Below are 24,601 nucleotides of genomic sequence, written 5' to 3'. Positions count from 1 at the left end.
CAGCTCACTAACTCTGCGAGCAGAGGTAACTGCTACCAGGAAGATAACCTTCTAGGTGAGGTGTTTCAACTCACAAGAGTGAAAAGGCTCAAATGGAGGCCACATGAGCCACACCAGCACTATGTTGAGGTCCTAGGCCACAACAGGACGTAGTGGAGACTTCAATTGAAGTAAGCCTCTCATGAAGCGCCCCACCAAGGGCTGCACAGAGATCAGAGTATTGCCTGCTCCGCAGTGGTAGGCACTAATGGCGCTCAGATGTACCAAGATTGAGGTAGTCTGTAGCCCAGACTCTGAAAGACGCCAGAGATAGTCCAAAAGTCTAGGTGTGGGACAAGTAAAAGGGACAAGACCCTGTTCCACACACCAGGAGAAGAACCTCCTCCACTTTCCTTGGTAGGACCTCCGCGTGGAAGACTTATGAGAAACTACCAGGACTTGTCAGACATTGTCCAAAAGGTTGAGGGACTGCAATACTAGCCTTTCAACATTCAGGCCGTGAGGACTAACAACCGGAGGTTCGGGTGGCACAGCATGCCCTGATCCTGTGTGATTAGGTCGGGCGAGGTGCCCAAGCAGATGGGTTCCTGGACTGATAGGTCACGAAGGACTGGAAACCAGACTTGCCGTGGCCAGTGCAGGGCTATGAGGATCATGGAACCTCAGTCCTTTTGCAGATTCACGAGTGTCTTGCTTATTAGCAGAATTGAAGGGTATGTGCGTACAGGAGACCCAAACTCCAGGAGTGGGCGAAGGCATCCACGGTTAGCCCCTTTCCCTCCATGCGCAGGGAGCAGAAGCGACTCACCTTGTGGTTCTGCGAGGATTTGAAGATATCCATGGTCGCTGACCCCACCGGTGGAAGATCTTGTCTGCCACATAGGGGTGTTCAGGGACCACTCGTGGGGATGGAATGACCGACTGAGGCGGTTTGCCACCACATTCTCCATCCCTGCCTGGTACACTACGTGCAAGGACATGGAACACGACAGGGCCCAGGCCCAGATCTGCACCACTTCTTGACAGAGGAGATAAGAGCCTGTGCCCCTCTGTTCACGTACCACATGGCCACTTGGTTGTCCATCTGAATTAAAACAACCTTGTTGGACAGGCAGTCCTGGATTGCGTAGAGCGCATATCGCATCGCCCAGAGTTCCAGGAAGTTTATCTGGCATCTCGCTTCAGGCTTCGACCACACCCCTTGGGTGTGGAGGCCACTGATATGGGCAACCCAGCCTAGTTTGAATGCATCCGTGGTCAGAATCACCTGGGCAGCAAGGAGCTGAAAGGGAAGACCCTTGCTCAAGTTGGATTCCTGCACCCACCAGGCAAGGGAGAGCTGAAGCGGTTCGGTTATCCGGACCAATGCAGACAGCTCTTGAGAGGCTTGGTGCCATTGTGACCGCAGGGTCCACTGCGTAACCCTCGTGGCCAGGCGGGCCAATGGGGTGTCGTGCCATGTGCCCCAGCAACCTCAAGAGCAGGCGAGCCGAAGCTGTCTGCTGGCGACGAATGGACTTGGCTAAACCAGCCAGGGTGGCTATGCGATCCCTGGGAAGGAACACCGTTGGCCATCGTGGTGTCCAGATCCGCACCAATGAAACTGAGCCGCCAGGATGGCATCAGCTGGGATTTCGTGAAATTGATGAGGAACCCCAGTGACTGGAGGAAACCTACTGTCGAGGTCAGGGACTGAAGGGCTCCCTCCCTCGAGGAACTTCTGATGAGCCAATCATCGAGGTATGGGAAGAGATGTACTCCCCTGAGGCATAAGTGCGCTCCCACCACTGCCAAGCACTTTGTGAAGACCCGGGTGTGGAGGCAAGCCCAAAGGGACGAACCTTGTACTGGAAATTTTGCTGGCCTACCACGAAGTGCAAATATTTCTGATGCGGCGGAAAAATGGCGATGTGTGCGTAGGCGTCCTGTAAGTTGAGAGAGCAGAGCCAGTCTCCTCAATGAAGAAGCAGGAGTAAGGTGCCTAAGGATACCATTTTGAACCTCCCTCTGGAGGAACCTGTTTAGGGCCTGGAGGTCGAGGATGGGGTGGAGGCTGCCTGTTCTCTTTGGTATGAGAAAATACCTGGAGTAGAACCCTCAGCTGCGCTGTGTGTGGGACACCGGCTCGACAGCTTTGGACCGTCGCATAGCTGGGAGTTCTAACTCGAGGGTCAGTGTGTGTTCCACAACGCTCCATGTCAGAGAGGATGGGGAGTCTGCTGGGACACTGAGAAGGTTCAGGCAGTAACCCCTTTTTATGATGGTAATGGGGATCTAGCTTTCTGCGAATAGGCAGAGTCAGCCCTCGACCAGTGGGTCGGACGGCACGGGCACTGGGGCTTGGCTCTTTGCCAGTCAAAATCCAGCCGCAGTGCTAGGTTGAGGAGCTGGCTGAGCCCAAGGTATTCACTGTTGGCATGGGTGGCCCTTTGGAGCAGTCTGAGCCAGTCAGGCGCATGAGACCAGAGGTTAATATCTCTGTTTCCTGTAGAATGTTTTCCTGGAATCTCTACATGGCGCCCTGCGGGTCGCTGAAGAGAGGTCAGAGGTGGTAGTAGACAACTGATGCAGAGTCTTCATGGTGATCCTTTAGCTAAGCACTGTGTCCCGGAGTTTTTCCCTAAATAGGTTCTCTCCTGTACAGGGGAGGTCGACCAGCTTTTCTTGGACTTCCGGGCAGAGGTCAGAGGCTTTTAGCCAGGCCCAGCCAGGCACTAATACAGATCCTTGCCGCCGTCTCAAAGACGTTGTAGGCTGCCCTCACCTCATGCTTGCAGGCCTCAAATCCTTTCTAGACAATGGATTCCAAGCCCTCCAGGAACTGTTGTGGGAGGCCTTCCGTGAACTCCTGGACCTGTTTCCAGAGATTACGGTTGTGCTATTCGGGTGTTGAGCATGGCCCCTTGGGAAAACTTTCTGGCCCAGGGCGTTTAAGGCTTTGTGGTCCTTCCCCGGAGGGGCAGAGGAGTGAGGGTGGGTCCTCTTGGCCTTTTTCTGGGCTGATTCTACTACCTCCAACTGGTGAGGCAGCTGGCTCTTCTAGAAGCCAAGAGCCTGTTGTACCAAATAAATGGCATCTGCCTTCCTGTTGACTGGAACCATGGAGCCTGGGTTCTCCCATAAAATCAGTAGAGGAGATCTAGGAGGACCTTGAGTACCGGAACAGCCACCACCTCCTTAGGGACGTCCAAGAATTGGAGGACCTCCAATCTCTTATGGCAGGCATCCTCTTCCATGAAAAGCTGGAAGGGAATGGTTTCTGCCATTGCCCGCACAAAGCTCGCAAAGGATAAGTCCTCAGGGAGCGAGTGGCACCTCTCGTCTGGAGGCGAAAGCTCCGACAGAAGATCGTCTGAGGCCCACAAAGAATGCTTGGAGTAAGCGTCTCCCCAGGGGTCGTAAGGGGCCTCCTCCTCACCACTAAACTGTCTGGTCAAGGATGAAGGCCAAACCCTAGATTACGGGCACCGAGACCAATGGTTGGTGAGGGGGAACCGACAAATGCTGTGCTGGCATAGAGGGCACCAGGACCTGCAATGGATGGCAGGGCACCGGGAAGCCTGAGGGCCCGGGAACTGGATCCAGCAACAACAGCACTGCCCGTGGTGGCGGGCGTGGAGTTGCATCTTCCTCCTCCGAGGAAAGTCCCGAGTCAGATCGATCCCCACAACTTGATGTACCCGGTACTGGAGTCAATTGGCTGGAACCAAACAAATGCTCCATCTTGTCCAGGCAGGCACGCTGGCCTTTGGGAATCATTTGAGCACAGCTGGGACACTGACAGACACTGTGAGAAGGCCCCAGGCACAGGACGCAAATGTTGTGTGGGTCATGATGGGCATAGTCCGCGGACACTTCCGAAAACTGGTCGCCATTGAAAAAAAGCCAGCGTGAGGTCAGCGGACATCAGCCACAGGGAAGTAGACGCTCGGGAACAGACCACAACAATGCGAATAAAGTACCTACCAAACACCAGAGGAACTGGTTCGCGACGGGGGACACAGAGGCGGGGAAAAATGACGAAAAAGCACGAATTTATTCCATGATGGGAAAAAGAAGAAGGGCTCCACAAACAGTCAGGCAAAAACACTGCGGAAAAAAGGAGACTGAATGGGGACCCCACGTGGCCACAGTGTTAGTGGCATGCTGGAAACTTTGACAAAAGTATTGCGTGCCGGGCTTCATCTGATAATGTCACCCGTATGTGAGGACAACCATCCTGCTTGTCCTGGAAGAATAACAGCAACTACCTTCCTAAGCTTTTCCAGAAATATGGAGGGAGGGTGCCCTTCAGTCCCTGACCTAGACAGTAGGTTTCCTCCGATCACTGGGGTTCCTCATCAATTTCATGAAATCCCTGCTGACGCCATCCCGGCGGCTCAGTTTCATCGGTGCGGGGACAAATGTTTCAGCAGATCAGGTATTGAGACAAAGGATCCCTGTAAAAACTTCTCCAAACTCAGAGAAGGGACACTAGTCCATGAGCCGAATGATGAAGATAATCAGGAAGGGGACCCTTAGTCATCTTAGAGGGGAAACTCTTGGTAGGTAGAGATCAGAGCTGAATGATGACTGTACCCTTCCACAGAGGGGGACAGTTTGCCCAATAGAGGAAGAATAATTTCTATAGTTGGCAGTTCCGATAAAATATCCCATGGCGTGGAAGTGGAAGGGACTCTCCCTTGTGAGAATAGATTATTCAGTCCTGGACATGAAAGGCTGAAAGGTGCCCTCCTTGTCACCAGAGAGATAAAGAAAGTTTTCACCAGTTCTGCAATATGGTCCATGGACTGCTGTGTCCTCTGGGCCAGAGTTAAAGAAGACAAATTTTACTCTGAGACCACCATAGAGTCATCTTCTTGACAGGCATGCACTGGACTTCAGGTGATGACGTTCTCCCGGGCTATGTGTGTTAGAGGTTGCATAAAGACCAAGGGTACAATGTAGCAGATCGGATCTAGTGTCTTCAGGTGCAGAAGAAGCAATCTGGGCTAGGTGCCCCAAACAGATGACAATGTTGGGTCCCTGATGGGTCTAGAATCTGGGTAGAAGGGGTGATAAGGTGATATGGGCACCTTTTGAGCCAAGAAAGATGAAAGCACCTGCTCAGGACTCTACCACATCAGACCTTGATGGCACCAATGGGCTGGTGCTTTGATAGCACTGGGGACTTCTGAGCTGATAGTGCCGGAAGCTGGTGCTTCAACAGCGCCATGTCACTGTGGGACCAGCCGGTGGATATAACCTTTAGAGCATAGCAGGCACTGGACAGGAACCAGGATCTTCTGCCTGGACCAGCCACCTCCCCCTTGAGTTGAGCCCTCAAGTTCTCGTGGCCTGGAGAACTTAATGACAGATAGTGGAACACCGACAAGAGGAGGCCTGGACTGCAAGAAAAAACAGAGTACAAAAGGGAACCTACAAAACAAACAGGGCAGGGAGCACACCACAAGACACATAGCAACCAGTCACAAGAACAGGGTACATGAACCAAAACCAGAGGGCCATAAACTAGGGTCTCAAAAGGTTACAAGAACAAGCAAAGCCAGAAGGCCAAAACTTAAGGCCAACACAAGACTAAACAAGAACAAAATACAAGACTAAAACAGGAAGAGACAAGACACAAGGTGGCCACAAACTTGGGCCAAAAGAATGCTAGGAACACAGAAAATACAAGGCTTGAATGGAGTAACAGAAGATACAATAAGGAACATGGAGACTCCAAGCTGAGGCACAGTACTACCTGTGAGGCATATTTTTAAGCTGTAGAAGTGTAGAGAAGGCCACCAGCAGAACCTCTAAGCTATATAACTTGGAGTACCAAGCAGCAGAGAAAATGGCCCACTGAGGCCCCCCTGCTGGCAGGAGGGGAGCACTCCTAACAGATCCTCACCCACTGGGTTTGCTAAGAGCTTCTGCACCAATGGTAGTGATGAGCATTTCTTCTTCAGTATAACAAGGATCTGCTTAGTTTAAGGCCAGTGTGCTATGCACAAAGCCACAGGATGGCTCAGAGAAAGCCAACTTCAACCTAAAGATAACCTGTTATATGGCCTCATCCCTAAGGATCCAGATTGGTCCTCAGAGAACTCAAGAGGTGTTCCCTGTATTTAGATGTCGTGGAAGTCAAATAGAGGTGTGGGATCCTGGAGGAGACCTGTGAGTTCTTGCTTAATGTGTTTAATGTTAATGCTGTGCTACGACACATGGAAGTCTGTACATTGTATGTAACCTGAAGTCTTGTCTTCACTTGTGCTGTGTATTATTACTGGTGAGAAACTACCATGCAAAGACCTGGATTGAGTACCTGGACTGGAAGTAAGCTATATCCCACTTATGATTTACCCTTTAAGTTTTGCCAGCAGTGCATAAGTAAGGAACTGTTCTTGTTTAGAAACTGCCAGCAGTGCATAAGTAAGGAACTGTTTAGAAACTGCCAGCAGTGCATAAGTAAGGAACTGTTCTTGTTTAGAAACTGTGCTTGTTTCTAAATAAACCACTGTTACAACACATATCCTGTATCAATGTACTGCAGAGGTCTTCAGTCTGACAGCGCCGACAAGGCCCGTGAAGTGATAAGGCTCAGGAGTGTGCCAATGAGCACACACACTCCGGCGCTTAGCATTTCTACACCTTGCTTGACCCCCAAAGCTACTGCTAATCCAGAAAAGGTGGGAGAGACTTGCTTGAGGAGCTTTTGCTCGACTCGGCACAGAGGAAGCCAAAGGAGGCTCTGCTTTGGAAATAAGAATAGTTCCACCTTTCAACTGACCTGTGGAGCTCTGCCATTTTCTATGCCCAGTTCCACTGTAGTTTAAGTGCCATCTGACCACAATCATAGCAGTTTGCAGAATCATGGTAAGGACCTAGGCACTTGTAGAAGATGACATGGCCATCGGTGATGGACATCCTATAGCTACAGACAATCCTTGAAGCCACTGAGCATGGCCTTCTTGGAAACAGACATCTTTCCTTTTTTTTTTTTTTTTGTGAGCACTGAAAAAATGCTGTCTGAAGGGCTGTGAGACAGCAAAACAAAAAGAAAAGCAGTATGAAAAATGCCAAGGGCAGAATAAGAAAAATTGTTATGATATGGTACACGCTCATGCGGGAGCTCATACAAAAAAAAAAAAAAAAAAAAAAGATAGGGGCTTATGAAGCAGCATGCATGTGGGAATTCATCTGCATGTTCAATAACAAACTTTCACTGAGCTAGAGATATGGGTCCATTAGGTACCGTCAGATGACATCATCCCAATCATGGCTAATTCAGCCCTGCTTGTTGATGGAGAAAAGCAGGACAACATGGGAGCAGTGGTGTTGGCTGGCAAGAAGTTGGGGAGGTAGAGGCAGCTTGACGTCATTATACAGTGAATGGAAAACTCCACAGCAACTGTTGTGGCATTGCAGGAAACTAGGGATCTGATTCAAGGCCCTAACAATCCACCGAGCCATTCCATTCTTTTGAAAAAAAAAATGAATTACATTAAAAAAAAAAAACCCACAAAAAAGACAACATACCAAATTGTTGCAAGGAGTATACAGCATCTTGCATGTGAATCCAAAACCGGAGTTTTCCAAGAGATATTTTATCATATGAAACAGTCAGAGGTAGTTCAGTTGTGGAACGATTTATCATCTATATTTGGACAGAAACAAATATTATGGCATGATTAAGCAAACTAAATCAAAATTTGAAATAGCAAGTGAACTATGCTGTATTGTAACAAAACTCCAATAAGCATTTTATTCATTACAAATCAAAATCACAGTACTTTATAATTATGCCCATGCCTACATGTACTTCAGCCTGTCAGTGACAATTAAAATAAAAATGATTAACACTTCAGAAGGCCTACATTTTATCCAGTTCTGGAGCCCATAGTATATCTCAAAATGATATAAATAGTAGTGGTAACCCAGTGGAAGGCTATAGAAATGGTACAGTTTCCATTCCAAATTCCTATAAAATTAAATTTAAGAACATACATATGTATATTCCTTACAGAAAAGGAGAGACCGGGAATATACTACTACTATACATAACATTTTTATAGCCCTACTTGATATACACAATGCTGTACAAACATATAAGACAGTCCCTGCTCAATAGAGCTTGCAATCTAATTGAGACAAACATAAGGGTCAAGAGACTTGGGGAGTTTCCAGGCAGCAATATCAGACAAGCAGGCTGAGATCTTGATGTCAGAGTATGTGAGAGTAGGGAGTGAATACAAAAGTGTTAAGAGAAAACTAAAAAATACAGCTTTATGAAATGCTTTAGTAAAGTAGTCAGAGAGCAAGTATTTGTTTTTTGTGTATTGTTTTGTGCTGTTTTAGACTATGTTCACATATGTATGTTTTTAAACTGTAAACCATGTTATTCTGTATTGGAAGAATGGTACATAAATAAACTAACCTGTACCTTGGATTTCTGATGAAATTTCTGGTGTAGAGAGGTAAAACTGGGAGTCATCAGCATAAAAATGGTATTGAAAATCATGAAAGGAAACAGAGTACCTAAGTAAATAGTATTTAGAGAGAAGAGGGCTGGGGATAGAATCCTGAGACACTCCAATTGATAGCAGAATGGCAGTAGAGGAGGATCCAGCAGAGGAAACACACAATGCGATGGGAGAGGTAAAAAGAGAACCAAGACAGCACAGAGTCCTTAAATCCAAGCGAGGAGAGAATATCAAGGAGTAGGTGGTGCTCAACCATATCACAAACAGCACTTTTACATTCACACCCTATTCTCAAATACTATGACATTGTGATCTCAGTTCTCAGCTTGCTTGTCTGACATTGCTGCCTGGATGTCTCACCACCTTAAACTCAACATGGCCAAGTCATTGCTCCTTATCTTTACCCACAAGCCCACCTCCCCTCTTCCTTCTTTCTGTGGATAACCTATCTGTTGCAAAAACTGAATAAAGGCCTTTGGCTTTAGCCATAAACACGTAATTGGAGATTTTGGCAAGAGCTGTTTCAGTTGAATGTAGAGGGCAAAATACAAGCTGGAGTAGATTCTTGAGATGAAAGAAAGTCAAGACAGCAGCCCTGAACAGCACATTCAAGTAGTTTGGAGGCAAAAGGGAGGGAGATGGGACGATAGTTGGCAGGACAGGTAGGGTCCCAGTGGGGGTTTTTAACGAGTGGTATAATCATAGCATGTTTGAAGGAAGCAGGAACAGTAGCAGTAGAGAATGACAGATTGAGGATGTGTCAGATGGAAGGGATGACTATAGTGATGAGGAACTGGGTAGGAACAGGGTCAGAGGAACACGTAGAGAATTTGAAGACTGAGAGAAGATGGGCAGTTTCCTCCACTATGACTTCAGGAAAGGAAGAGAAAGTGGAGGAAGCTAGTGTAAGGGTAGAGGAAAAAAGTAGGGGAAAAGGAGGTAAAGGTGACCTGGTTCAGAACTCAAGACTAATTTTCTGAATCGTGCCATGGAATTAGTCAGCCATAGTCTAGGCAGAAAGTGAAGAGGGGAGGGAGGCGAGGTAAGTTTAAGAAAGGAATCGATTGTGGCAAAGAGAAAGCAAGGGTTGGATGCAAGAGCTTGGCAGATGGACATAGTAATTTTGTTTGGCATGTACAATAGCATACTGGAAGGTGGTCAGCAAATATATAAATTTGAAATGTATAATTTTGCAATGTATAAATTTGCATGGGCATGGAATTTTAGCCAGAGACATTCTGCAGAGCAGAACATCCAAAAGTTTCAAAGTTATAAATGAACAAGCAGAATGTTTTGTCAGTGAAAAGTCCATGATAAAAGGCTTAAACAGAGTTGATTCAGGGGTAACAGAAAACTTTTTTTCACTTAAAGGGTGATGGATGTATTGAACATGTATAATAGAAAAAGGGGACTGTCTAGGGAGGTGGGAGGGATCGCATGGCTAATTCATCCTGCTATCTACGGAAACACCGTTTACGGTAAGCAAACTTGCTTTTTCCCGTCGATAGCAGGGCTGAATTAGCCATGCTGTCTGGGAGTCCCACGCTCCCGGGTTGTGTCCATACAGTAAGTTTTTTATGAATTGAGGACACTACACTTCAATAAAGGTAGACAGTCTTAATTTATTTATTTATTTACTATTTATTTCTATACCGGACTTCACGAATAGAATTCACATCAGGCCGGTTTACATGGAACTTAGGGGATAAACAAGTGTAACCAAACAAGAAGGCTGAAACAAGCAAAGTTACATAAAACAAGGGCATTGAACTTGGGGGCTAAAGTAGCCAGGAAGAAAGGTAGAGCGGAATTAGCAACACATAAATAATATAAAACGGGTTATGAGATTAGTAATTATCTCATTCCTTGGGCTGAGTCCGAAGTGTCATTTTGACTAGGGGAAGGCTTGGAGGAAAAGCCACGTCTTCAGTTTTCTTCGAAAGGTAAGAAGGCAAGGTTCCAGTCTTAGGTCAGTCGGTAGTCTGTTCCAGAGGACAGGGCCTGCTGTGGAGAAGGAACGATCTTTGGTGGTTTTTAGACGGGTGTATTTTGTGGGTGGGACTTGAAGGGTTCCTTTATAAGCTTCTCTGATGGGTCTTTCGGACGAGCGGTGTTTGAGAGGGTTCTGAAGGTCTAGTGTGAGCTGTTGGTGGATAGATTTGTGGATTATAGTGAGAGCTTTATATAGAATTCTATATTTTATTGGCAGCCAATGTAGATTTCGAATGATGGGGGTAATGTGAGCACGGCGGATGGTATTGGTTAGGATTCTGGCTGCTGCGTTCTGGAGCATTTGTATGGGTTTTGTGGCTGAAATGGGGAGCCCCAGGAGTAAGGCATTGCAGTAGTCTGTTTTCGAGAATAACGTGGACTGAAGGATGGTTCTAAAGTCCTGAAAGTGGAAAAGGGGTTTGATTCTTTTTAGAACTTGAAGCTTATAGAAACAGTCCTTGGTGATATTATTAATTGATTTCTTTAGATTCAGATGATTGTCTAGTATAATTCCTAAATCTCTAGTTTGAGAAATCTGTGGGTCCAGAGCTGTAATGTCGGTGTTGGTCGAGTGTTCAGGGGAGATAAGAAGGATTTCAGTCTTGGATGCGTTTAGAACCAGGTTCAGGCTAGAGAGGAGGCTTTTTATGGACTTCAGGCAATTTTCCCAGTAGTCAAGCGTTTTTGGCAGAGAATCTTTTATGGGGATCAATATCTGAACATCATCTGCATAGAGGTAATGTGTTAATTTTAGGTTTGTGAGCAGATGGCAGAGGGGCAGTAAGTAGATATTGAAGAGGGTCGGGGATAGAGAAGAGCCTTGTGGGACGCCTAGCGTTGCTTTATAAGTTGGTGATTCTCTGTTGTTGACTCTAACCTTGTAGCTTCTATTTTTGAGGAAAGAGCTGAACCATCTGAGTGCGAGTCCAGCAATTCCAATGTCAGATAGACGGTTTAGAAGAATGGCATGGTTTACCGTATCGAAAGCCGCTGAGATATCTAGGAGGACCAGTAGGTATGAAAGCCCTTTGTCAAGACCCAGCAGGATGTGGTCTGATAGGGAGATGAGAAGGGTTTCTGTACTGGAGGATTTCCGGAAACCGTACTGTGAGGGGTATAGTATTTTATGTTCCTCAAGGTAGTCAGAGAGTTGTGTGTTCACAATTTTCTCTGTGAGCTTTGCTAGAAACGGAAGGTTGGATATAGGTCTGTAATTGGAGAGTTCTTTTGTATCCAGGTTGAGTTTCTTCAATAGGGGTTTGAGAGATGCAGTTTTTAGCTCATCTGGGTAGTTTCCTTGGGTTAGGGAACAGTTTATGAAGTTAGTCAGTGCTCTAGAGATGGTGCTGGGGATGAGAAGCAGAAGTTTAGTAGGGATGTGGTCCGTCGGATGGCTGGATGGTTTCATTTTTTTAAGGGTTGATTCTATCTCCAGGGTGGTTGTAGGTTCGAAGGAGTCGAGGGTGGCTCTAGGATGATGGGTGGGATTGGAGTCTAGAGCTGGGGGCATTGGGTTAGTGGGAAGAAGTGCCAGTGTGTTTGTGATTTTATCTTGGAAGAAGCGTGCTAGTTCATTGGCTTTTGATTGAGCCTGTTCATCAGGGATAGTGAGGGCAGAAGGTTTTGTGAGTTGGGATACGAAGGAAAACAGAGCCCTGGCATCATATTGTATATTGTGGATTCTGCTTGCATAAAATTCTTTTTTTGTCTGTAGAATAGAGATCTTGTAGAAATGAAGGGTACGTTTGTAATCTGATAGAGTTGTGGTGTTGGGGTTATTACGCCATAAGCCTTCTTTGTGTCTGAGGTCTAGCTTCATCAGTTTAAGTTCTGGGGAGAACAAAGGTTGTTTCTTTTTTTGTGACCAATTGATGGTTTTCGTCATTTTAGGACAGAGTTTATTGGCTATTGATTCCATGATATTGCTCCAAGAGAGAAGGGCTGCGTTGGGGTTGGAGATATCCATATTAGGAAGATCTTTAGTTAGATGTTCGCTAAGAGTGTCGGAGGGACATGCTTTCCGGGAAGTGGATGGTAGATTGAGGTTGAGATTCAATAGGATTTACTTTGGTGGAGAGAGTAGTAGATATCAGGGAGTGGTCCGACCAAGGTACAGGGGTGCAGTCTGGAGAATTATAGTAAGACAGGTTAGAATTAATGAAAATGAGATCAAGCGTGTGTCCTGCTTTGTGGGTTGGTTTATTGATGATTTGTTCGAAACCCATGGCTCTGAGAGTTGAGAGTAAGGATTCAACATTAGGAGAGAGAGGTGAGGCATCAACATGAAGATTGAAATCCCCCAATATCATAGCCGGAGAGTCTGTGTTGATGTATTTGGCAATAGTTTCTATGAGAGGGGAGGCTTCGGTGTCGAGTATACCTGGTGGAGCGTAAACCAAAAGAATTTGGATATGTTTTGACTTGAACAGACCTAATTCCAGTTTTTTTGTGGGGGTCTTGACTGGTTGCTGTATTTCGGGTTGACAGAACTGCCGAACCCAGAGCTGCATTGGAAGATGCTTGCTGTCCGATACAGTAGTGAGATGTGAAAGTATGAAGAGAAGACCAAGTTGCCGCTTTGCAGATGTCCAGTAGCGGAACTCTTCTTAAATGTGCAACAGATGCTGCTGTTGCTAGTATCTGGTGTGCTTTTGGTTTGTTGCTTAAAACAATCGAATGTTTATTGTAGCAGAATTCAATGCATTGAGATAGCCAACTAGCAATAGTTCTTTTGGAGACAGGCTGGTTTGGATTATTAGGAAAGGAGAGAAACAATTGAGATGGTCTTCCTTGAGATTGAGTCATTTGTTTGTAATAAGCTAACACACTTTTACAGTCTAAAGAGTGCAGAAGCTTGTCTCTGCACTCTTTAGACTGATGAGGTTTAGGTTTGAAGATTGGCAATGTAATTGACTGATTTATGTGAAAAGCCGATACTACTTTAGGAAGGAAAGTAGGATGAGACCGAAGAGTGACCTTATCATGGTAAAATTCTAAATAAGGAGAATAGTGAACCAAGGCTTGTAGCTCACTTACTCTACGTGTTGATGTGACGGCCACTAGAAATACTGTTTTCCATGTTAGGTATTTAATGTGGCATGAATCTAATGGCTCGAAAGGAGGCAGCATTAGTTGTTTAAGGATTATATTGAGATTCCATGGTATAGGTGGCTTTGACACCGGTGGCCGTAGACGTAGCATGCCCTGCATGAATCTGGAGATCAATGGATGGTTGGAAATGGGAAGTCCATTATGAGAGTGGTGGAAAGCTGCAATAGCGCTAATATGCACACGAACGGAAGCCAACGCTAGACCAGCAAGGTAGAGTGTATAGAGATACTCTAGAAGTTGCGTGGCTGTTGATGAGAACGGATCTAGTTGTCGCGGTTTGCACCATTCCGTGTAACGATGCCGCTTACCAGCATAGTTATGTCTGGTTGAAGGTTTCCTGGATGCAATGACAATGTCTTCAAGTTGAGATGGCAGACCCAGGTGGCTTAATAAATGCCTCTCAATCTCCAAGCTGTCAGGTGGAGGGATTGATGTATTGGATAAAGGAGGGACCCCCCCTTCCTGAGTTAACAGATATGGATGGTTCTCCAGTGGAATTGGTGGGTGAATGGAGAGCCGCATGAGATACGGATGCCAAGGCTGCCTTGGCCATGCTGGAGCTATGAGGATCATATCTGCTGTGTCTTGGATGCATTTCTGGGTTGTCCTTGATATTAACGGAATGGGAGGGTAAGCGTAGAGCAAGCCCCCCCCCCCCTCCCGTCCATGGGATGAGAAAGGCATCTGGAGCATGACAAAAAGTTTGTTCGGGTAAATGGAGCAAAATGCTTGTGTCTGACGGTTGCTCTCTGTGGCAAAGAGATCTATTATCGGGTTGCCCCAGCGTTGAAAGTTCCTTGTTGCTACTTTTGGATTCAAAGTCCATTCGTGTGGATGAAAAATTCTACTGAGGCGATCCGCCGTGAAGTTGTCTAAACCTGGAAGGTAAGTGGCTTGCATTGAAACTTTGTTTGCTATTGCCCACGTCAGTATTCGAAGTGTTTCCCAACAGAGGATCCATGAACCTGACCCTCCTTCCTTGTTTATGTAGAACATGGCGACTTGGTTGTCTGTGTATACCATGAGATGCTTGCCCCGAACTTGAGGGGAGAAGGTTTGAGGCGCTTTCCAGATGGCTCGAAGTTCCAGAGGTTGATCTGTTGTGTGCTCTCCTGAGGAGACCAGAGACCTTGAGTCTTTAGAATGCTCAGATGGGCTCCCCAACCCCTCCTGGATGCATCCGTTGTGAGCGTAAGTTGATGGGGAGGTAACCGGAAAGGTGCTCCCGAGGTCAGGTTGTTGGTGTTTTTCCACCATCGAATGTCGATGCGCATTTGAGTCGTAAGTTGTATCCTGATTGAAAGGGGTTGAAAGTATTGAGACCATTGATTCTTTAGTCCCAATTGCAGGCAGCGCATGTGTAGTCTGGTGTAGGGAACTACATGGATAGCTGCCACCATGTGACCTAGTAACTGGAGGACTTGATATGCCGAAGTATATGATCGGTTGCATAGACGTCGAACTAGTGAGGACAGCATTTGCATCCTGTCCTGCGGAAGGTACGCTCTCTGTTGTGTTGTATCGATGAGCTGTAGTGTTTGGGTCGGTTGCAGGTTGGACTTCTTGTAATTTATTATGAAGCCCAATGTCTGAAGGCAACTGATTGTTTGGAACGTGTGATTCCGTAGAGTAGCCTGATCCGAAGCTACTAAAAGCCAGTCGCCCAGATAGGGAAATATCTGGATCGACAGTTGACTGAGGTGAGCCACCACCACCGCTAAACATTTTGTGAATACTCTTGGGGGCGAAGATAGGCTAAAGGGTAGAACTTTGTATCGGTAGTGGCTGTTCTGAGCTTGAAAGCAAAGGTATTGCCAAGAAGAAGGGTGCATGGGTATATGGAAGTACGCATCCTTCAAGTCTATGGAACATAGCCAGTCGTTGGGCTGTAGGAGGGGAAGAATAGTCTTTAGATAAGTCATCTTGAATTTTTCTTTCTGAATGTGTTTGTTGAGATTCAGTAGGTCGAAGATGGGTCGAAGACCTCCGGACTTTTCTGGGATGAGGAAATAATGGGAGTAGAATCCCCGATTTTCCTGTGATATTGGAATTCTTTGAATGGATTTTTGGCTTTGTAGATTTTGTAACTGTTCCTGAAGGTACAGTGAGTGGGTTGATGTATTCCGGGGGGAGGGAATATGAGGGAGGCATGGGAGTGTTACAAAATTTATCTGGTAGCCTTCCCTTATGATGTTCAGCACCCAAGAATCTGAGGTAATTGCCTCCCAATTGGCATAAAATAGTCGGAGGCAACCTCCTATGCATAGTGGTAGAGGTGGCTCGGGATAGCTCAAAAAGATGAAGTCTGTTTTTGAGGGGGTGCTGGCTTTTGTGGTCATTGTTGACAAGGTCGTCCACGGGATTGATGAGTCTGAGATTGGTATCTCTGGTGGGAATAATTTTGCGTTCGATAGGTATTATATGGTTTAAAAGGTGCCCTTGAGTAGGATTTTTTCCTGAATGAAGGGTAAAATTTCCTGGACGAGGTATGGGGGTCCGGAGGAGAAGTGAGTGACAGTACCGCAGTACTCTTTTCTTTAAGATGAGTAACGGTTTCCGCAAACTTCTCACCAAAAAGATTGTCTCCTAGACATGGTATGTCCGCTAACTTATCATGGACGTCCTCCCTTATAACACTCGCTCTCAACCATGCCATTCGTCTTGCTGCTATAGCTGTAGCCAAAGATCTTGCGGAAGACTCAAACGACTCATACACCAACTGAAGTAGATGGCAAATTCCTTTTTCCATGTCTGTAAATCATCTCTGAAGACATTCAAATAAATACTGGATTACGTAAAACTGATGTTGTTGAATTTTTGTTGCTAGCATGGACGAATGGTATACTTTACGGCCGAAGTCATCCATGGACTTATGGTCCTTCCCTGGTGATGAATTGGCATGAAGTTTTGACCTTTTTGCCTTTGATAGTACAGATTCCACGACTACAGAGTTGTGTGGCAATTGTGTGAAATCGTAAATTGTTGAATTACGCATACGGTACTTGAAATTCATTTTCCTTGATGTAGCTGTAGTGGTAAAAGGTTTCTCTCACATTTTACGAAGGACTGTATCCAGTACTGTATACGGTGATAGAGCTGTTGGCTCTGGAGGCATTTCGAATATTTTCAGTATGCCAAGAACCTCCGCCCTAGGATTAGGAATCTTTCCCGTCTCAATATTTAACAGAGAGCCTACTTTCTCGATGAACTTTGCATAGGACAAGTCTTCGAGAGGGGAATAAGGTTCTGGGAGACCTTCTGGAGGGTCAGATGGAAAACCTGTAGATGAGCCAGGGGACGATGGCCATGGCGAGTCTGGAGAGTCCGGTCGATCAGCAATTGGAGATGGTGCTGACGGCTGTGAGGGAAGGAGTGGAGTTGGTGAAGGCTGAGAAGGCGCCAGTGAAGGCTGAGGATGTATAGTGTTCAGATCTTGAAGAAACGTATTTAATGCCTGTGAAATCTGTAACATCGCTTTAGATGCGAAAGGTTGTGCAGGTCCAGGAAAAGGACCTGGTCCTGGAGGCATTGCTGCTAAGAGCGAGTCTTGAGGAGGGGATTGTGGTCTATTAAGGGAAGACCCATGAGAATCAGAATCTTCGCTAGAGGTGTCGGAGTCATGGACAAAGACTAGTTCCAGATGCTGCCCAGAATCTGTGTCACATGGTTTTGAAGATGTTAGATGTTTCATTTTTTGTGACTTAAGAGATTCCTGACTTAGCAGTATAGGCTGCATCAAGACTGGTGTCCCATGTGTCTGAATTCGAGGTTGAATCGATAGCTTCACACGTTTTAAGTCATGATGCTCCGTTGCGTCACATGGTATAGACGCTGTACGCTTAGATGCGCCTTTGTGCACCGCTGTCTTGTGCGTGGAGCCGCACGCCGCTGTCTTGTGCGCGGAGCCGTATGCTGCTGTCTTGTGCGCGGAGCCGCGCGCCGATACATCATGTGCCGACTTGTGTGCCGTTGAGTTATGCGCCGGGCTAAGCACCGAAGCGCCGTGCGCGCATCCTGGCACCGACGCACTGTCCAGCTTCGGCAGATTTGATTTTTTATGACCAGATTTCTTCGGTGTTGATGAGCAGGATCGAGTGGGTTCAGTAAACTGAAAACCACATGGCTCATGAGAGGATTTCTGTGAAAGAGGAGTTGCGGCCATCTGACCCTCCAGTTGGTGTATGAGACTTGGTGGATTGACCAACCTGACCGAGGTACCCTCTAGCGACGCAGATCTTTTTGACGGAGTCTTCTTCGGTCTCGGCGAAGACTGTGTTGAAGATACCTTTAGGCACGCAATTTTTTCTGCGCGCTTCCTTTGGGCTCTGGGAGACATACGAGCACAGTCCTGGCATGAGACTTGGTCATGTTCCGGTCCCAGGCAAATATAGTAGTAATTATGTCCATCTGTAATGGACATAATTTTACCGCACTGGCAGTACTTAAATCCGGATGGTTTAGGAGCCATCACTGGCAAAAAAATTGAAGAAAAACACAAATTTGACAAAAAATCTCTTCAGAGACGAGGAGGAGAAAAACCCGCGTGCAGACTTGCTCACGGAAAAAAAGAGACTGAGGTAACAAGGCAATCGCGCGGGAAGCTGACCGCGCAGCCGTACAGAGTTCAAAACTCTGTACTAACTGAGAAAACTCCGCCTACTGACTGGTCGCGAGACACTCCCAGACAGCATGGCTAATTCAGCCCTGCTATCAACGGGAAAGCAAAATTGCTTACCTTGAAATAGGTGTTATCCCAGGACAGCAGGATGTAGTCCTCACATATGGGTGACATCACTGACGGAGCCCTATTGCGGGGAAACGTCTGTCAAAGTTTCTAGAAGCTTTTGACTGGCACTGTGAGGCCACTGAGCATGCCCAGCATGCTATGATATTCTCTGCCACAGGGGTCTCACTCTAGTCTTGTATATAGCAATAGGCTTTAGCAAAAGATAAAATAATAAAAGGTATGAGACCCAACTCCGCAGGGTGGCAGGTGGGTTCTGTGAGGACTACATTCTGCTGTCCTGGGATAACACCAATTACAAGGTAAGCAAAATTGCTTACCTTGTAATTGGTGTTATCCCAGGACAGCAGAATGTAGTCCTCACATATGGGTGACATCAGTAATGGATCCCTATACGGAAAAACTTCTATCAAAGTTTCCATGAAACTTTTGACTGGCACCAGAGTGCCTACTGAGCATGCCCAGCATGCCATGATATTCCCTGCCACAGGAGTCTCCCTTCAATCTGTTTTGTAGCAATTAGCGTTAGCCAAAAATAAAAAAATAAAACGTATCGGACCCAACTCCGCGGGGTGGCGGGTGGGTTTCATGAGGACTACATCCTGCTGTCCTGGGATAACACCTATTACAAGGTAAGCAATTTTGCTTTATCCCAGGACAAGCAGGATGCTAGTCCTCACATATGGGTGATTAGCAAGCTAGAGGCTGAGTCATTTGGAATTGAGGCAACAGTGAAGTATTGTTGTTGAAATGAATCAGCCGAAGATCACAGCAGGTTGGATGTAGGAGGAGTTGGGATTACACTGGAAACAAGTTCTTTAAGACAGATTGTCCGTAGGCTAAATCTTGTCTTCCTTCTTTGTCTAAACAATAGTGAGCTGCAAAGGTGTGAAGAGAACTCCATGTTGCTGCTTTACAAATGTCCAGAATAGGTACAGAGTGAAGGTGTGCTACTGAGGTTGACATTGCTCTGACTGAATATGTGTTTACTCGCCCTTGAAGAGTAAGGCCTGCTTTCTCATAACAAAACTGTATGCAATCTGCTAGCCAGTTTGATAAAGTATGTTTCCCTACTGCTTTACCTGGTTTGTTTGGATCATGAGATACAAATAGTTGACTGGATTTCCTTTGGACTGTAGTGCGGTTTAAGTAGAAGGGTAGCGCACGTTTACAGTCCAAAGTATGTAAGGCTCTTTCTCCCTGATAAGAGTGAGGCCTTGGAAAGAATGTTGGAAAAACTATAGATTGGTTCTGGTGGAATTCCGTGACTACTTTTGGAAGGAATTTGGGATGAGTACGGAGGACCACCCTGTCATGTAGGAACTTTGTAAAAGGTTTGTATGTGACAAGTGCTTGTAGTTCACTGACTCTTCTAGCTGATGTAATGGCTATGAGGAATACAGTTTTCCATGTAAGAAATTTAAGGTCACAGGTGTCTATGGGTTCGAATGGGGAACGCATGAGGCTGGATAATACTACGTTTAGGTCCCATTGTATGCTTGGGGAATGAACTGGAGGTTTAAGGTGAGTTAAACCTTTCATAAATTTACTAACGAGAGGCTGTGTAGAGATAGGTGCATCTCCCAGCCTGTTATAGTAAGCTGAGATTGCACTCAAATGTACTCTTACAGATGAAGTCCGAAGACCAGAGTCTGAAAGATGGTATAGGTAATAGGGATGTGAATCGTTTTTTGACGATTTAAAACAATCGTCAGATATATTTTAAATCGTCAAAAATCGTTAGCCACGATACAATAACAATTCCCCTGATTTATCGTCAAAAAATCGTAAATCGGGGGAGGGCGGGAAAACCAGCACGCCAAAACAACCCTAAAACCCACCCCGACCCTTTAAAACAAATCCCCCACCCTCCCGAACCCCCCCAAAATGTTTTAAATTACCTGGGGTCCAGTGGGGGGGTCCCGGCGCGATCTCCCGCTCTCGGGTCGTATGACATAGTGAGGGCAAAGGTAGCGCCGGCGCCATTTTGAATATTGACAATACGGCGCGAGTGCAGGAGGTCGCTTCCGGACCCCCGCTGGACTTTTGGCAAGTCTTGTGGGGGTCAGGAGGCCCCCCCAAGCTGGCCAAAAGTCCCTGGGGGTCCAGCGGGGGTCCGGGAGCGATCTCCTGCACTCGTGACATCGGGTGACAGGAACCAAAATGGCGCCGGCGCTACCTTTGCCCTGTCATATGGTAAGGGCAAAGGGCCATCGGCGCCATTTCTATTGACGCAGCCGTGGCCCGAGAGCAGGAGATCGCGCCGGGACCCCCCACTGGACCCCAGGTAATTTAAAACATTTTGGGGGGGTTCGGGAGGGTGGGGGATTTGTTTTAAAGGGTCGGGTGGGTTTTAGGGTTGTTTTGGTGTGCCGGTTTTCCTGCCCTCCCCCGATTTTTTACGATTTAAAAAAAAAAACAAAAAAAAACATGACAATCAGATTTCCCTCCCCCCCCAGCCAAAATCGATCATTAAGATGATCGATCACACGATTCACATCCCTAATAGGTAATCTAGTAGTGAGGCAAGTGAAAGGATCTATAGATTTCTGAGTGCACCACAAAGTAAATCGTTTCCATTTGTAGAAATAATTCTGTCTAGTGGAAGGTTTACGTGAAGCTATCAGCACTTGAGATATAGTGGTTGGAAGGTTGAGTGGTTGTAAGATCAAGCTTTCAACATCCATGGTGTCAGGGATAGGGATTGAAGGTTGGGATGGCGCAACTGACCCTGATCCTGAGTTATGAGAGTGGGAGCTACTCCCAGACGAATGGGATCCCGGACTGAGAGGTCTAGCAGTGTGGGAAACCATACTTGTCGAGGCCAGTATGGGGCTATGAGTATCATGGTCCCTTTGTCCTGTTGCAGCTTCACTATAGTTTTGGTTATGAGCGGTATCGGTGGATATGCGTATAACAGGCCAGAGTTCCAATGGCGAGCAAAGGCGTCCTTTGGTAGGCTGTTCTCCTGTCATAGCAGGGAGCAGTAATTGCTCACTTTGTAGTTCAGATGGGACGCAAAGAGATCTATTGTTTGTTGACCCCAGCGTTGAAAGATTTTGGTTGCTGTCACTGGATCCAAGGATCATTCGTGTGGTTGGAACTGACGACTGAGGCGATCGGCTATCATGTTGCGGATGCCTGCTAGGTAAGTGGCCCGTAGAAGAACCGAGTGTGCTAGGGCCCAGTCCCAAATCTGTGCTGCTTCTTGGCAAAGGAGGTAGGAACCTGTTCCCCCTTGTTTGTTGATGTACCACATGGCTACTGTGTTGTCTGTCTGAATCAGCACAGTCTTGTGTGAAAGGCAGTCCTTGAACACATGTAGTGCATAACGTATAGCTCTAAGCTCTAGGAAGTTTATTTGAAAAGAGGCTTTGGCTTTTGTCCACGTCCCTTGGGTCTTCAGATGACCAATATGTGCTCCCCAGCCTAAAGTGGACGCATCTATAGTTAATGTCACTTGCGGAATTGGATGCTGGAAAGGCAGACCTTTGAGCAAATTGTTCATTCATGTCCACCAGAGGAGGGAGGAACGCAGCTCCTGCGTTATCTGAAAGTGAGTGGACAATGGTTGAATGGCTTGAATCCACTGTGTTTTTAGTGTCCATTGCAGTAGTCGCATGGTCAATCTGGCCATGGGAGTGACGTAAACTGTGGAGGCCATGTGACCGAGTAGGGTGATGCACTGATGAGCTGTAACTTGAGATTGATTTCGGAGAGAGTGTGCCAGGAGAGCGAGTGTTTGAGCACGGTCTCTTGGAAGAAAAGCTTTTGCTATGATGGTGTTTAATTCTGCACCGATGAATTGTAGTAGGTGAGATGGTGTGAAATGGGATTTCTGGTAACTGATGAGAAACCCCAAGGAGTGAAGCAAGTTGACTGTGAGCTTGAGGGAATTGAGAGCTCCTTCTTGTGTCTGACTCCTGATGAGCCAATTGTCTAGATAAGGGAATACATGCACCTTTTGTATGTAGAGGTGTGCCACCGCCACTGCCAGACACTTTGTGAACACTCGAGGTGCTGAGGCTAGGCCGAATGGGAACACTCGGTATTGAAAATGTTGTCCTTTGACTAGAAATCGCAGGTACTGGCGATGAGGAGGAAAAATGGGAATGTGAGCGTAGGCGTCTTGAAGATCCAGAGAGCAGAGCCAATCCTCTTTTTGAAGAAGATGTAACATGGTGCCTAACGATACCATCCTGAATTTTTCTTTTTTGAGAAATTTGTTGAGATTTCTGAGGTCTAGGATGGGACGTAGGCCTCCGGTTTTCTTTGGAATGAGGAAATAGCGGGAATAGAATCCTCTGCCCTGCTGAGGCCTGGGAACTGGTTCTATGGCCTTGGCGCTCCGAAGGGTGGATAATTCTGTTTGTAGGATTTTGGAATGGTGGTTCACTGTCCAAGAGGAGATTGGTGGAGTTTCTTTTGGTACAGTGAGAAAATCCAATCGGTACCCGTGAGCTGTAATGGAAAGTGCCCATTGGTCTGTGGTTATGGAGGTCCAGGTGTGATGGAAAAAGGCTATACGACCTCCTACTGGCAGGTGTGGAGGTGGATGGGCTGCTGCTCTCTGATTGTTTTTCAAAACCCCGACGTTGATGCAGTCTGAGGAGGAGGTTGAGGCCTAGCAGGCCTTTGTCTAGATTGAGGACGCTGAGCTGGGCGCGATGGTCTTGCTCGGCTGGTTGAGGGATAATAGCGTCGTTGGCGGTAGTAAGGACGCCTTATATCCCTTCTAGGAAGTCTCCTGGCCTGGGGTTGTGACTCTTGAGGCAGCAATGAGAGTTGTTTGAGTGTCTCAGTGTGGTCTTTTATCGTGGCAACTGCTTCCTTAACCTTGTCTCCAAACAGGTTATCACCCAAACAAGGAAGGTCGGCCAGTCTCTCTTGTACCTCTGGTCGAAGATCGGACGCTTTAAGCCAGGCCCATCTACGAGCAGTTATTCCTGAAGCCGAGACACGAGAAGCAGTTTCAAAACTGTCGTAGGTTGCCCTAACCTCATGCTTGCCTGCTTCTTTTTTTTTTATTTATATTTTATTGATTATAACATTTCTTTACAGAATGTAATAATCGAGGTATACAGGTAACTTTTAACCAATTATCAATTCACAATACTATTATCGCAATATACTCATTGTAAAGTCCACATCTAGGGGTACGGGTGAAGATCCTGACTGTTGCAATTTCTCTTTACTTCTTGCAACCCTAACTCCTTAAACAAAAAGAGAAATCTCAATTTGGAGACTTGTCCTTTAAGAAGCGTTCCAGGTGTACGGGGTCGGTGAAGATAAACTTATTATTCTGATATGTTATAAAACATTTGCAGGGAAATTTCAAAAAATAACTAGCTCCTAAATCTAGGGCCTGTTTTTTAAATTTAGAAATGCTTGCCTGCTTCTAGGCCTTTATGCACCACTTGATGAAAGGGTTCCTGATACTGATCAGGAAGTGTGTGAACGAGCTCTTGGACTTGTTTCCAAAGATTTCGTTGGTACTGGTTCATAAAAAGTTGATAAGCTGCAATCTGAGATACCAACATAGATCCCTGGAAAACTTTACGTCCTAAATTATCCATGAATCTGTTGTCCTTTCTTGGCGGTGTTAAGGAGTGAGTCTTTAACCTTTTTGCCTTTTTCTGGGCCAACTCCACTACCACAGATTGGTGAGGTAGTTGGGTCTTTTGGAATCCAGGAACTGGTTGGACTAAGTAGGTTGCATCTGACCTTTTGTTTACCGATGCAAGTGATCCAGGATGTTCCCATATTCGGTACATGAGTTCTTGTAGTACCTCATGCACTGGCACCGCCAAAATCTCCTTTGGAGGATCTACAAATTGTAGAACTTCCAGTGTTTTCTACCTGGAATCCACCTCTGCCTGTAACTGGAAAGGAATAGTTTCCGCCATTTCCTTTACAAAATTGGAAAAGGATAAGTCTTCCGGAGGAGACTTCCTACGGTCCTCAGGAGGTGATGGTTCAGACAGCATGTCTTCTTCTGAGGAGAAGTCTGTACTGGTATCTGTGCCTGCATCTCTTGGGGACCTCACTGGTTGTGCCCTAGTAGGGATCAACGGTGTCACCTTTGGTATGGATGGAAGTAAAGGAGACCGTGGCTGATGAGGCCTAGGAACTCCTGAGGGTCCTGGAATAGGGTCATCCTCGATGTCTTGAGGATTTTTCGATATGGCATCGAGTAAGGTGTCCAATTTATTCATCAGAGGTTGAAAAATCGAAAACTCTGAGGGCGGCACCGATGGAGTCATTGCTGGAATAGACACCGGCATCAGGC

At 46.4% G+C, this 24,601-nt stretch overlaps 1 protein-coding gene across 1 annotated transcript in view; it reads right to left on the bottom strand.

The window, feature by feature from the left end:
* Positions 1-24,601, bottom strand: part of CLPTM1L (CLPTM1 like) — a 358,381-nt gene that overhangs the window by 238,415 nt on the left and 95,365 nt on the right. The window contains 1 exon segment of the mRNA XM_029589936.1: positions 7,522-7,639. Within this exon segment, the coding sequence (XP_029445796.1) occupies positions 7,522-7,639 (118 nt within the window).

The sequence above is a fragment of the Rhinatrema bivittatum genome, chromosome 2, assembly GCF_901001135.1.
Source record: "Rhinatrema bivittatum chromosome 2, aRhiBiv1.1, whole genome shotgun sequence".
NCBI classification, from domain to species: domain Eukaryota; kingdom Metazoa; phylum Chordata; class Amphibia; order Gymnophiona; family Rhinatrematidae; genus Rhinatrema; species Rhinatrema bivittatum.
The sequence above is the reverse complement of the archived record's forward strand: the minus strand, read 5'-3'. Positions and strand labels throughout refer to the sequence as shown.